Source organism: Eublepharis macularius, chromosome 8, assembly GCF_028583425.1.
Source record: "Eublepharis macularius isolate TG4126 chromosome 8, MPM_Emac_v1.0, whole genome shotgun sequence".
Classification (NCBI taxonomy): Eukaryota; Metazoa; Chordata; class Lepidosauria; order Squamata; family Eublepharidae; genus Eublepharis; species Eublepharis macularius.
In genome coordinates, this window is record NC_072797.1 from 19458182 (window position 1) to 19472493 (window position 14312).

Sequence of the window (14312 nt, forward strand, 5' to 3'; positions counted from 1 at the left end):
AATCCCATCATGAAAAAGAGGGACAAACTAGTTTCTCTATACATCAAACAAGCCAGCCAACATTTAACGGTTACGTCAAGGATAGTAATTGGTCTTTGGGCAATAAATTCTACAAAATGTGTTTTCTGTATGTAAAAGTTTACAAGTCCTTTCTGCCATGGACTTCTGGCAGAAGAGAGTTGTATAATCCAACCCTGTGGCATTTGGAGTTGTTTTATCTACCAGCAATGGTTTCACGAAAGCGCAGTAGGAAGCCGCTTTTCTCTTACCAATTTCATCCTTTGGTTATTTCTTTACATTACAGTCCATCTTTCTCACTGGGACTCAAGGTGGATTACACAAAGTATGTCAGTACAATCAACAGGATGGGACATCCAGGGAATATAGGGGAGGGAGGGAGGGAGGGAGGGAGGGAGAGAGAGAGAGAGAGAGAGAGAGAGAGAGAGAGAGATGTGTGTGTGTATATATATATGTGTGTGTGTGTGTGTGTGTATATATGTGTGTGTGTGTGTATATATATATATGTATATGTATATGTATATATGCATATATGCATATATATATATATATATATATATGTATATATGCAGTAAAATATGTATTGTAGAAATCGGGACTCGACCAGATATCTGAAAAATAGAACTGAAGTGAAAACTTAAGTATTAACATGATTGTATTGGCTTACACTGTAATCTACCTTGGGTGTCATGAGAAAGGTGGGATATAAATAATGTAAATAAATAAATATTGACATGTTAAGCAATACAAAAAATACATAGTAGGATTCTACTTACAACAGTGAGCAAGGTTAAGGTGAAAAGTCTCAGACCTCATGCTTTAAAATCATTCCAGAGGCATTTCATTTATGGATGCTCATTTGATCCTAGAGATCGATGTGTGCTCCAATGCATATATGGAGCTCCTACACAAGGTTATTTTATTTCTTTGTGCAATCAAAGCTACCCTCTGCTTAGAAAGAAAATCTCAAAGCATTTATCTGCAGAGCAATACTGAACTTACGTTGGTGCCTCCAAAACCACATTGATCCAATGAGGCAGTAGATGAAATTGAATGGCTATACACAGGGCTCATTTTGAGGAGGAACGCATAGGAACGCAGTTCCAGCAGTTCCCCAAAGAGGTCACATGTCAGGTGGCCCCACGCACCTGACTCTCGGCCATTTTGGGCCCGTTTCAGCCTGGATTGGGGCTGAAACGGCCCAGATTGGGCCTCTGACTGGTGGTGGATCAGTCTCCCACTCAGCAGTGGCCCGATCCTGATCATTTTGTGCCCCTTTCCAGCCATTTTCAGCCCCCTTTGGGCCCAATTTTGGCCCTGAATGGCCAGGATTGGGTCCAAAACAGCCAGGATAGGTGATGTCAGGGGGTGTGGCATATGCAAATCAGTTATGTGAATGACACACTTCCGGTGATGGCAAGGGGTGTGGCATATACTAATGAGTTATGCAAATGACTTCCTCCAGCTCTTTTTCTATGAAATGACCCCTAGCTATACAGATAAACACATACATGGCATATACGCAAGTTCACTTTAATAAAAGCATCAGATTAGTGAAAACACTTGGGTTTTCTCACATCACTTCAAAAAATTAACAATGAAGATCGTTTATGTACATACCCTCATCTTTTAAACAAATGCTTCTATTTTACAGTCCTGATACAAGTAAACCGAGCATGAATTCAATCTGCATGTGAAAAATCCTGATACTGCACCCAGATTAAAAGGCTCTGAAACACGGCGCGGGGAGATGGGGAGGGGTTTCTCATATTTTAATGAGAGAATTTACACTGAAGCTAAGCAGAGGCTTCTACGAACTTACTGAAAAGAAAAAGTTGTAAACCTTTCCACTTTCAATAATAATAAAGAAATGTACCAACTCCATGTGCCTAAGTAAAAGATACACTTTTATACTTTGCTGTGTAACTGTTTGAAGGGAGGGGAATGTGAAATGGTCTCGTGAATGTTTAAACATCATAAAATGGTGTATGCTGAAATACTTGAAATGTAAACCATTTATAAGTCCCAGCACAGAAAATGTGAAAGTATGCAACAATAAACCTAACAAAAACATGCTTTTTAAAAACTATTAAAACATAGTGAAATGCATTCATCCTAAACGTGAACTACCATCTTGCTCCAATTTTATCTTTTGAAAATCTTCCCAACTGAATGAAAGTTTTGTGCCTGGCTTCTTTCCTACATGGATTTCGTTTTTATAAAGCAAGATGCGTATAAAATGTGCCTGTGCTATCATGTTTGAAGAACCCACATGTTTCTTTCAGGCAGACAACCTAAACTTTCTTAAATCATGGCAGAATGCCTGCAGTGTCTCACTCGCAGAAATAATATAAAGTATGGAAAACAACAGATGAATTCACCCATAGGAAGTTACCCAAGTACCCTAATAATGATTGAGCATGTAAGAATCAACATGTCTCCCAAAAAGCGTAATAGGGATCAACCCCATTCAATATTCTGTCTCTTTCTTACTTTCAAACAGTTGCAGAGAACAAATAAGAGAAATGCTTCTTGTGGTAAGGAGGAGGATGCCAGAGGATAGCCCGAACCCAAGAATAGCCACCACTCACTTCAGCGTCCACACAACCGTCACTCACTTCAGTGGGTAGCTTCAAGTGGCTAGCCATGTTCGTCTGTACTAGCCGAACAAAATTCAAGCCAAGTAGCACCTTAAAGACCAACACATTTTTCAGGTTCTAAGTTTTCGTGAGTAGACATGGGCACGAACCGGAAAAAAACTCGAACCGCATGGTTTGTGGTTCATCCAGTTTCACAAGCCCCAAACCACGAACTTTGCTGAACTTGACCCAGTTCGCAAACTGGTTTGTGGTTTGTTGGAGCCCAGAATGAGCCCCATTTGTTGGAGCCCAGAGCGAGTCCCATTCAGAGAGCCCAAACTTTTCAGTCCCTTTTCCAGCAACAAGTGCAGGCCAAAGATCCCACCAAACAATCTCTCTCAAAAGCCAAGTTCCGGCAAGCCTCCCTCTCTCTCTCTGCTGAAACTGGAACCACGAGGCACAGAGCTTTCCCTTCTATATAAAATGCCCACATTGAGCAAAACAGGAGCACTCTGATTGGCAGAAAGGCTTGCCTAACAAGGTTTGGGGGGGAAGAGATTGATGTTACCATGACTACTGCAGGCCCATCTCAGTTGCCTTAGAGATTCTAAACCTCCCCACCCTTTTCCTGGCTAGATGGGTCAGAATGGGAGCTCTAGTTGGCAGGGACAGCTGCCAATCAAGCCTGGAAGGCCTCAGATTGGGGGCAACCAAAAGACTGGCTGCTGTTGCCTAGGCAATGCACTGAATGGCGCCAAAGTGTCTGGCTTCCCGAACTGGCCATGAAATGGTAGGAAAAAGTCATTTGGTTTGTAAAAACACGACCCCACAAACCACGTGTTTCTTTGCCTACGAACCAGCCGCTCCATCACGAACTTTGGTTCATGGTTCGTTTCATGCCCATCTCTATTCGTGAGTCCAAGTTCAGCTCATCAGATATATCTGATACTTGGAAAAAATTGTTGTTCTTTAAGGTGCAACTGGACTTGAATTCTGTTTCATTTCAGTGGGTTTTTCCTTCTGGAATATTGTTCAAAGTCCACTAAAATATTCATGGCAAAAAGAACACAGTCGTTCCTGCGTTGAATTCAGTTTTCCTACAAGAGGATAATCAGACTAAACATTAAACACATGCTTCCATGGGTGAATATAATGTGCATGGTAAATTATGTTCTTGATGCTTGCAGCATAAAACTGCATAGGTAAATTCACAGCAAAAAAAGTCTTCGGTTTTCTAAGACTGGTATTACAGCTGAATAAATTGCTGGGATGAAGTGGCACACACATTTGTCTTGCTTTTCCACCGCTCATCTTTGGTGTCGAGTCAGAAAACAATCAGCTGAACGTTTATTTCGTGATCATAATAAAAGAGTTAAAATTCCAAGGACTGTTATTTAAAAATCCCTTCTACAAATTGGTCCTGAAGTCCCTTGTTATTTATATCCTTCAATTTCAAATGAAACAAGTATTTGTACAGGGATCTATATAAAAAAAACAACTACTTGGTTCTTCAGTTTGTCAATGATCCCCAACTGAGTAGCTTGTAAAACAAAACAGGAGATGTTCATCAGAACCATACATAATTTAAAAAAAAAAGAATCCTGAGTCTTTCATAAAAAAATAAAAATTTTGTGCAATGTCTTTTTAAAAATCCACTTCTTGTAGGATATGAAAAACCATCAACTTGCTGCTTCAGCTTGTCTGACTTCTGCTAGATTGGTGCAAAGTACTGCAGTCAATGACGCTCGCCTCCTGCGAATGTTCCGCCCAGAAGCAATCAGGTCGGCATATCCTCGCTGATGTGAGAAGGCATAAGCAGATCGGCGGCCTGATATTCCCCGTCGGAAGACACTTGGCCTTCTTCTCCACTGCTCTTCCTCAGCCTTGTACTTCTTGCGATTCTTCTGGATCTTTAAAACGAGAAAAGTTGCAAGAAGATAACTTAAGGGAAGAAATCGATTTGCTTCCTAAAAACAGAATATTCATGCAGCTCTCTCAACACCTGAATGCATTGCATGTCTTGAAAATAGTACCATAAACATTAATACATTTTCATATAGTGCAAACAAGACAGGCCTCTGCCCAGAGAAGTTTAGTGTAAACTTCCATAGCTAGCGAAGTAAGAGAAAGGTAAAATGGCAGGACAAAGACATGGTTTAGAGGTAAGAATGATATGCTAGGATTGATAAGACCTGGGTTCAGATTCCCAGTTTAATTGATTACCTTATCACTTTCTGAAGGCCAGATTGTCATGGACAAGAAACGGAGTGCAATTACAGGCAGCAAGCATAAGGCAACGGATAAAATGATAGTCAACCAGAGATACGGCTGCCGAAGGGCATTTGCAGCAGTACCTGGAAAAAAGACTGAACGGTCAGAATATCCTCACTAACCAATACCATTATCCATAAACCAAACAAGCCTGTAAAATACAGTGATGATACTAATTGCAATTATGAGCTTGGCATGATTTTTGATGTGCGCCTTTTTGACATAAAAACTGAAAAATATCCTTGCCTGAAGAAAGTAAGTTTTCTTACTTAATACCACTATAAACATACTTCCCTGTGCCCAACATTCTTTGGCTCTAGTATACATAAGTAAGACTATCCTATGGAGAACCTTTTCTTGTCCCACCATAATTTCTATACAGTTGACCAAAAAGGCTCTTATTGACAATATCAATGGTTAGTGATCAATGTAATTCAATCGGTGTTATCCCTCTGCTTTGTTCAGATAACGACAACAGCTTCTTCAGTACCAATAAGTCTTCCTCCAAAACAAGAGGTTCTTGCAACAAGACACACTTTTAAAAAAAATCAGGGCTTTTTTTTAGCTGGAACGTGGTGGAACGGAGTTCCAGAGCCTCTTGAAAATGGTCACATGGCTGGTGGCCCCGCCCCCTGATCTCCAGACAGAGGGGAGTTTAGATTACCCTCTGCACCAGCGATCTAAACTCCCCTCTGTCTGGAGATCAGGGGGCAGGGCCACCAGCCATGTGACCATTTTCTCCGACGGCAACCCAATGAGTTCCACCACCTCTTTTCCCAGAAAAGAAGCCCTGAAAAAATAATGGTTTCAGTTCCCAGGAATGCTTTATGAACCACATAGCCAAACACAAAAATTTGCTTGCTAAGAGCACAGCATCATACCTGAGAAACTCTTGCATTTACAGTCAGAAAAAAAAAAAGTAGCACTGACCGGTAAACGGAAAGGCAGATGGAAAGAGGACATGGATCCCGGCACTGTGTAGGTCGAACATAATCCCAAAGTAAAGTGCAATGCTCCCAAATATTGAGAAAGCATTAACGAATGTCCAGTAAGAGGTATCCAGTCCCATCTATAAACAAACCATATAGCCACACATAAGGTTACCAAGACCAGATGAGGAAAATTCTGTTTGAAACTGAAGGACTCAAAAGGATAAAAAGGGTGCAAGAAGTGGAACTGATTCCTTTTAGAGGAGGGAAGTAACAAAACAAGGTCTGCTATGGTAGCAGATTGACTAAGAACCATTTTGGTTGACTCTGATTAAATCAGCAGATAAAAAAAATGCCAGTCGCTGTAAAAAAACGCAGATGGTAAATACCATCTTAATTGAGGCATGAATGCCTCTTCCAAGATGATTCCTGCTGCAGTACACTCATGCATCTTCCAAAAGCAAAATATACTAGTGTGGATTAAAAATTAATTGACCAGCTAAGAGTTCTTCAACCCCTTTTGGGGGGCTGATTGCTTCTTAGTAGCCAAACAATGATGGAAACAGGCCAGAAAGAGCCTTCAAATGCTTAAAGCCTTTGTGTCCTAGGATTCTCAGTGTTATGACCCCCCCCATATAGCCCACCACTATTCATCCCCGTTTCCTGACTTAGACCACTCTGGTGTTGCTTCAAAGGGAGGCAGAAATGTTTTTCTCTGCTCTTGTTCAGAAGGAAGTATAAACAATGGCTGAGAAAGTCTAAGATCTTTACCACACTTGTCATTTTCTCAGGTGCTCACAGGTTTCCTTGTGAAAATGCGCTAGCTCTTCAAGGGTCACAGTGGGAAAGATAGCAGATAAGCATGGTAGATAAGGTGAGGGAGAGTTACTACCTCACAAACCTGAAGCAACAACTCATTCAGATTTCCCAACTCCCAGAGTTGTTACATAAAGTAACTCCAGAAGAGTAAAAGAGAGAAACCACTCAATTTCTCCACTTTCTGCTCCGACATTGGGTCAGAACCAAAGTGTGTGTGCGGAGGGGGATAGGTACAACTTTATCAGGATCTGGGAGTCCAGGAAGGTCCACCCTAGACAACAGTCCCATTAACATGATACACAGTGCCATCCTAAGCACAGTTACATTCTTCTAAGTCTACAGCAGTAAATAGGGTTAGAAGGGTATAACTCTACATAGGATTGCACTGCTAGTCAGTGTCATTTCAGAGAAAAAAAATCCCGCCCCTCAAAACTCAGGATATTGTTTACAGAAGAGGACTCGAGGGGAGGCTGCTTGTAGAGCAGAACCACAAGTGACAAAGGGCACAGATTGGACACTTGTCAGCTTCCCTCAAGTTTTGATGGGAAATGTAGGCAGCTTGGCGGAATGTTGGAGAAGTGACAGTTGAAAAGTCCATTGGACAGCAGTCAGAGAGCGAAGCTGCGAGACCAGGATGCCTACATTTCCCATCAAAACTTGAGGGAAGCTGACAAGTGTCCAATCTGTGCCTTTTGTCACTTGTGGTTCTGCTCGTAAGTTCGCACCGGGCCTAGGAAAACGATTCTTGGTCCCCAAGTCCGGATATACAGCACTGACTCACTACGCCAGAAAGTTGGGGCAATCAGGTTGCACCAGCCTCTATTCAGCATAATGTGCTTTGAGGTTAGCAACTAATATCATGCAGAGAAATACACAAGGTATTGGTGCTGCTGTGCACTGCTTTGGTTGGCATATTGTGTTCCGTTTGGGGCACCAAAGTTTAGGGAAGATCCTGACAAACTGGATTGAATCCAGTGCAGGGAGGTAGAAGCTGTGGGGTTGGGAGGCCTAGAGACTGTGAAGAAGAGGCTGAAGCAGTTGGGATTCTCTGTCTTGGAGAAGAGATGCTTGCGAGGTGATATGATTGCCACCTTCTGATACCTAAAGGGTTGACATAAGGAAGACGGGGAGGACTCTGACTAATTGATGCAAACTACAACAAGGGAGGTTTTGAGTAAATCTGAGGGAACATTTCCTGATGGACTGGCATGTTTGACAATGGGACAGTCTTCATTACTGGAGATTTTTAAGTATCAACTGGATACCTATTTGTCAGGGATATTAACAGTTGTTGTTCCTGCATTATCAGGGGATTGGACTAGGTGAACTTGGTAGTCCCCGTCCAACTCTGAGATGAAATAAAAGAAAAGAAATCCCCCTTGCCTGAAAATTGACGGCGATGATGAGAGAAGAGGCTGTAGTGACAGCAAATGATTGGTAATCAGAGGGTGCTTCTCCATCTTGCCCCATGGTTTGGAGGTAAGCGCCGTAGGGGATGAAGAAAATCACAAGCGACGTTATGACACCATGTAAGAGGCTTATGAAGAACTTCCTGTAGTTAAACAGCAAATCTTTCTGTCCCGACAAGTACAAGGTGGGGAATCGCAGGCTCAGTTTGTCACTCACGTCCTTAAAAGAATGATTACGACATCATTAAATAGCAATTTCATCATGCAAAGGACTGTCGAATCAGATGCATGTACCCCCAAACCCCTTTCCCTACACTGATTGTTCGGAAGGGAAATAATGGACAGGTGTTTATTCTATGAACAAAAGAAAGAGCGTGTGTATGTGCAAAATTTATTTACAAACATAAACATCTGCAGTCGCAGCAAAACACAAAGGGACATATCTCTCTGCTTTGACTAGTGGAAGAATACACTCATTTCCCTTCTGTCAAGTGGGAATTCTGCTTTATTGAGAATTCTGCTTTATATCCACATCACAAAATCAGAAATATCAAATATCCTGAAGCACTAGAACAGGCATCTAGAATGAAAATGCATTCAAATGTCATGGGGAAAGTGTAACTGAACAGAGGTTTATCATTATTAAGCAAGAATACAGCTCAGTCCTTCCTTTCTCCTGCCTCCTTCCTCCTCCCTTTTGCAAAGCTTGATTGAAAAAATTCTCCAGTTGGATGTAATGTGGCAAAACACAGGCTGAGGTTTCCTGGCCTGTGGGACACACTCCAATTTCACTTCCCTTGGACATCAAGGCAAACTGGAGCTTTTATTAAACCAGGGAATTGTCAATCAAACTCTGTGTGGGAGAGGAGAAGGGAGGTGGAAGTCCACGGCAAAGGGACCCCAGCAAACAAGTGGTGTTCATGCCCCAAACCAACAAACTGCTGTTAAGTCGAGTTTGTTGTGGTATCTGAATGCAGCCAGATCTGCGAAATGATGACCCAATTTACATGTTCATCATGTGGTTGTCACTGCAAATCACACAGACCTGATCATCTTTCATATTGCACAGATGAAATTGTATGAGTTACCCAAAACCATATAGGCACTTCCCACGCTAGCACTGGAAGGCTCAGCAAAAACAGTGCTAACATATGAAGTACCCATATCATTCTGCTTCTACACACATACAGTGTGCGAGCTGACCGTGAGGGAATGAGTTTGCCACAGAATTTAGCCAGTTGAGAATTCAGGACCAGCTTTTCCATAGCATCTAGAACACTAGACCACTTCAAAAATAATCTGTACAACATATTGTTATACCTGGTCAAGCAAGCCAACAAGAAGAACTGGAAGGCTGGAATATAATACATTGTAGAGGGTGATAAACCAGTCTTCATAGGCCGTCTGCAACAGCAGAAAGAAATAATTCAGTTATATCCTCTCCAAGCAAGAAAAAAAAAAGTCGCTGTGGTTCAACAGAAACCCTTCAAAAACAAAATCCAACGGGAGGCTGCTGAATTGGAATTCATATGCAAATTTGACTCTGTCAAGCTGGGACTGAATAGAGACTATGAATGGTTATCACATTATCACAGGTAACAGATTTCCTTTACAGAGGCGTGGTCTGGGGGAGCCCAGTGTCGCCTGGTGTGGGCTTTGTTTGTCAATTATCTCAGCCTGAGTACGTGTGGGCTTTCGGGGACCACAGCTCTCTTTGTCAGATGCAGCTGGCAGGGAGAGCTGTGGTTATCGAGGGCTTATACTGCATAGGAATTGGATACCTTCACTGCGGTTAACTAACACGGCAAACTGACTCCACACCAAAAGGAGGTGTTTACATTTACAAGCAAAGGAATGTTTTGATTGCCTTCACACTAATTGCACCCTGTCCTCTTGATGTGATATATGTCCCCTTATTTCCCCTCCCCTCCTCTTCTGTATTTGACCAGTTCGGATCAGGCATCTGATGAAGAGAACTTGATTCTCGAAAGCTTATGCTACAATAAAATAAAATTGGTTAGTCTTAAAGGTGCTACTGGACTCTTTTTGATTTTGCTACTACAGACTAACACGGCTAACTCCTCTGGATCTATGACACATTATCAGGTCAACTGTAAAGTGTAGAAAAATCAGGTAAAACTCTGCTGCTTCTGAGATATTGAAAACTTCTTAAAAGGAAGTCAAAGAGAAATTAAAGACATGGATCAAGCCTCTTATATCTACCTAACTGCATTTTCATCCCAAGTCTTTTAAGCACGAAGCGAACAGAAATGTGAATGGCTCTTCCCCGTTCCGTCCTCCCAACCCTGAACGGTAGGTTAGAATGAGCCTGCTGATGTGGGGAGGGCGGAATATAAATGGTAGGTTAGAATGAGAAAATGAATGGCCCAAGGCCATTCAACGAGCTTTGTGGCTGAGAGGGGTATTGATCCAAGGTTTCCCACTTCCTAACCCAGCTCTTTAACCACTACATCACACTGGCTCTTTTATCTATGCTTGGTTGATGTTAGCAAAAAGAAGGTGGAACATTCACAAGCCCTTCCCCCCCTCCTTACCTGTGCAGAATAGCCATTGAAGAAGGAATACCAAAAGTGAACTAGTGTGAATGCAAAGTTTTTGTAGAAAAAATATCGTAGGAACTTGCACATCCTGATGTATGACCATCGGCCATGAACCAATAACAATCGTTGCAGGTATCTGAACTGGCCAAAAGAATAGTCACTAGACATGACAGCTTGCATCCCTTCTTGTCCGCTGATTCCAACACCGATGTGGGCAGCTAAATATATTTTTTTAAAAATCATACAATGGAAAGTTAGCTCCTTCGGAAAACCTTTCTAAGGAACAAATTAACAAGTTCAACAGGAAAGAAAATGAGGATTTGTGTAAGCTTCACTGTGTCATTTTCTGTGTCGACCATCATTTCTTTCTGGTGTATACAGTCTTTAAAACGTTTTTAAAACATAGGTCTTTTCCTCACTACTGGGCATTAACTACCGGATGTTCATCAGTTCTGGCTCCATACTGCATCAATTTCTCTCCAGGCTTATGTGCACACAGTCAAAATACTCCAATTCAGTCTACAAACCACTTCCCAGCCTTTTTTACATTCCGCACAGAGCAGGCTGCAACTGCCGCAGAATCAGTCTTTCCCCAGCTGTTCTACCTGCACACATACCCCAACTTTCCCCCAGTAAAGTCAACCTGGGGCTTTGCTGAAGTGCAGAATGCTTTCTTTGGCGTGAGGCTTGGCCCTGGCTCTGCCATTCACCCTCTCCTTTATTCCCCTGCATCCTGATTGGTTGAAGAGCAACCATCAAGTTTTTTTCCTGAATTAAAAAAAATTAAATGGCTCCCTTGCAATAATGGTGCCATTAAAAATGACAAAACCCCCACACCCTTTGTAAGTTTCCTCAGAAATCAACAGAGAAACTGACCAGTCCTCAGCGGATCCACTGAGGAAACTGATGAGTTCTCATACAATCCAGTGAGGAAACGGATGAGTCTTCAAAGCCCAACATAGAATTGGGACATTTTTCTAGTGTAGAATAAAAAAAAAGACACCACTGGTTCAACTCCCTCAAAGTGTAGAATTAAAGAATCGAAGCAGTATGAGGCCAGAACCGATGAATAAAGTGGATCTGATCTTCATGAGTTGAATACACAGAAACACCGATGTAAAGTTCACCATGTGGAAGAGGCCATAGTCTTTTGGGTGGTCAAAGGACCACCTCCCTTCACCAGTGCAAAAGCTGACTGGATCCAACCCAGTGCGTGTGTTGTGACAGCTGAATGCAACCCAAATTACGAGGTTTCTCTAACTCCATTAGAAGGCATGACAAAGCTTACTTTTGATCATGTTGACGTCATTGGCGCCATCCCCAATGGCCAAAGTGATTGCCTTCTTGTATCTCTTCACCAGATCCACCACCATGGCCTTCTGCTTGGGTGTCACGCGACAGCAGATCACCGCACTGCACTCGCAAGCCAAATCAACGAAGTTCCGCTGCTGCTGCTCCTTGTTCGCTTCCGCTTTCCTTTTACTCTGGAGCTGCTTTTGTTTTTCTTCTGCAGTTTTTGGAAATTTCAGTTTCAGGAGCTTCTTTCTTTTCTTTTTCTTCTCCAAGAGAATTTCATTCTGTAAGGGACAGACAGTCTCCTCTATAAAAGGGTCAAGCGCCATCAGCAGCTATCAGCAAAATTGCCTGCAAGAAGCTAGAGTACTTGATTATTTCTTGAACGAGACCTCCCTTCAGAAGTTTTTAAGGATGTATAAACTTTTGTGGATCAGCACCATGATGTACCTAGGTGCTGATGAGCCTTTTTCAGTTCCACTCACCAACACATCCTTTAACAATTCACAGACATTAACTACTGGATGTTGAAGGTATAGACACTGATGCCAACCCTGCGATTGATCCAATAAGCTTCAGAAAATAGCCAAGAATTACAATGCGCTAGGCACATGAGCAGGAGAGACATGAGGAGAGAATACTCCATTCTTGTGAATTAGAAGCAGCAGCAGCTGTGAAAGGCATAAAGGCTTGGTCCACTAAAAGTGGCAACCATAAGCACATCCCACAGTCCCCACCAAGTGCAGTAGGACAATCAACTCTCTATCCGTGAGTGCTTTGAGAATTGCAGTTGGGTGCAGACCTACCCAAATTTGCCACATCTGTAAAAGTCTATCTGAAATCTTTTACTAGCTATTATTTGTTATGTACAGTTCTCTTGCATCAAAATTAAACAACCGTGTCTGTTCCATACTTACCAGCCAGGAGCCAGTGATAATCAGAGCATGATTTCTACCCTGCTGCAAAAAGGGTTCATTGGTCCTCTGAGATGAATTTAGATTTGATCCACTTCTGTTCCTCTGATTTTCTAGTCTTGTTTGCAGAAGAGCACTGGGGAGGCAAAGAGACGTGTGTGGTGGGGTCCAAAAGAGATGCATAACTAAAGGGACAGGGACTATAAGACTGTATTTCTATGTACTATATGTTGCTGTAAGTATGATCCTACTGGATAGTTTCTATGTTGTTTAATATATCAGTCTTAGAATTGCTTATGCTCTGTTCAGCATTTCTTCAACTAGATAGTAAAGCTTTGCAAATTTGCATTTATATACCCAATTATATTGTTTATTGCAATGTCTTTAATACTGACTCATGCTGTGGAATCCAGTGAGAAAGGTGGACTATAGATAATGTAAATAAAGTACAGTGCCATGGCTATACGCCCTGACAAGTAATATTCTATATTGATTTTGCTGTACTGTTGCCCTGTTCCTATCTGTAATTTTAATCTCATTCTGTATGGACTCATTTCTGTATTTAAAATCTTATATTTTTATATAGGCCAATAAAGGCTTGCTTGAGTGAGAGAGAATAAAGTAAATAAATAAATAACTATTGGAAGTTTACCTATTGAAGATTTCAAAGAAAACAATTGGCAGCTACTAAGATTTAGCCCGAAGACAAAAATTTTCAGCTCAAGGCAGATTTTGAGAAACCACATAAGACTTTTTCCTATTTTAACTCTAATTTTAGTGTGGCACTGCTCAGAGCTGAATAGGCTGTATGAGCAGTATCATTAAAGTAAAAAGTAAAGAAACCACATAGGAATATTTTCAAGTTTATACTTGTGGCATACATACAGAACTCCGGCATGTTACATGGGCAAATGAGAGCCACTCAGTCTTGGCAGAATAATGCCAAGATCTACATCATAAGAGAACTCCTGTCCATACAAAACAAGGAATTCCACATGTTTCACCTTGGAAATACACATTCAGTAGTAAACACTGAGGAGGAACCAAAGTTCAGTGACAAAACTTATGCAGTTGGCACACAACAGTTCCATTCCAAACACTCAGGTAGAGGTGTTGGGAAAGCCCTTCTCTACCTGAGGCCCTGGAGAGCAGCTGCCAATCAAAGCAGTCAATGTTGGTCTAGATGGATCAATAATCAACCTTGGGAAATGACCTTTATGTGTGTTCTAAGCTCCAGGGCCACAGCTTTTCTTGACAGAGGAAGCAATAGCTTGCAACAAAGATGTGGATCATAGGCAGTTAACCCTCCCCGTGCTGGCTGTTTTTTCCCCTTCAACTTGGTTTCCTAGGAGTGTATTTATACATCCAGAGGGGAAAACTGACTGGGGGTGGGGGCAAGACCATCTCTACGCACAGGAAGCCGAGTATGTATTGTACTTGTAGTGCATGATAATGTTGTGACTCCATTTGGACACCACTGTTTTTACAGACGAAGTTAGTGGATTCAGCCTTTAAGAAA

The 14312-nt window shown here is 41.8% G+C and overlaps 1 protein-coding gene across 1 annotated transcript in view; it reads right to left on the bottom strand.

Annotated features, from left to right (window-relative positions):
* Positions 1-1543: 1543 nt before the first annotated feature.
* The window catches only part of ATP8B1 (ATPase phospholipid transporting 8B1), a 76556-nt gene continuing 63787 nt past the window's right edge, over positions 1544-14312 (bottom strand). The window contains exons 21-28 of the mRNA XM_054987060.1: positions 12797-12929; positions 11875-12163; positions 10581-10804; positions 9346-9429; positions 8000-8245; positions 5799-5937; positions 4821-4951; positions 1544-4507 (exon numbers count right to left, since the gene is read on the bottom strand). Coding sequence (XP_054843035.1) covers positions 4277-4507; positions 4821-4951; positions 5799-5937; positions 8000-8245; positions 9346-9429; positions 10581-10804; positions 11875-12163; positions 12797-12929 — 1477 coding nt within the window. The 3' untranslated portion in view covers positions 1544-4276. The remainder of the gene's footprint in view (positions 4508-4820; positions 4952-5798; positions 5938-7999; positions 8246-9345; positions 9430-10580; positions 10805-11874; positions 12164-12796; positions 12930-14312) is intronic.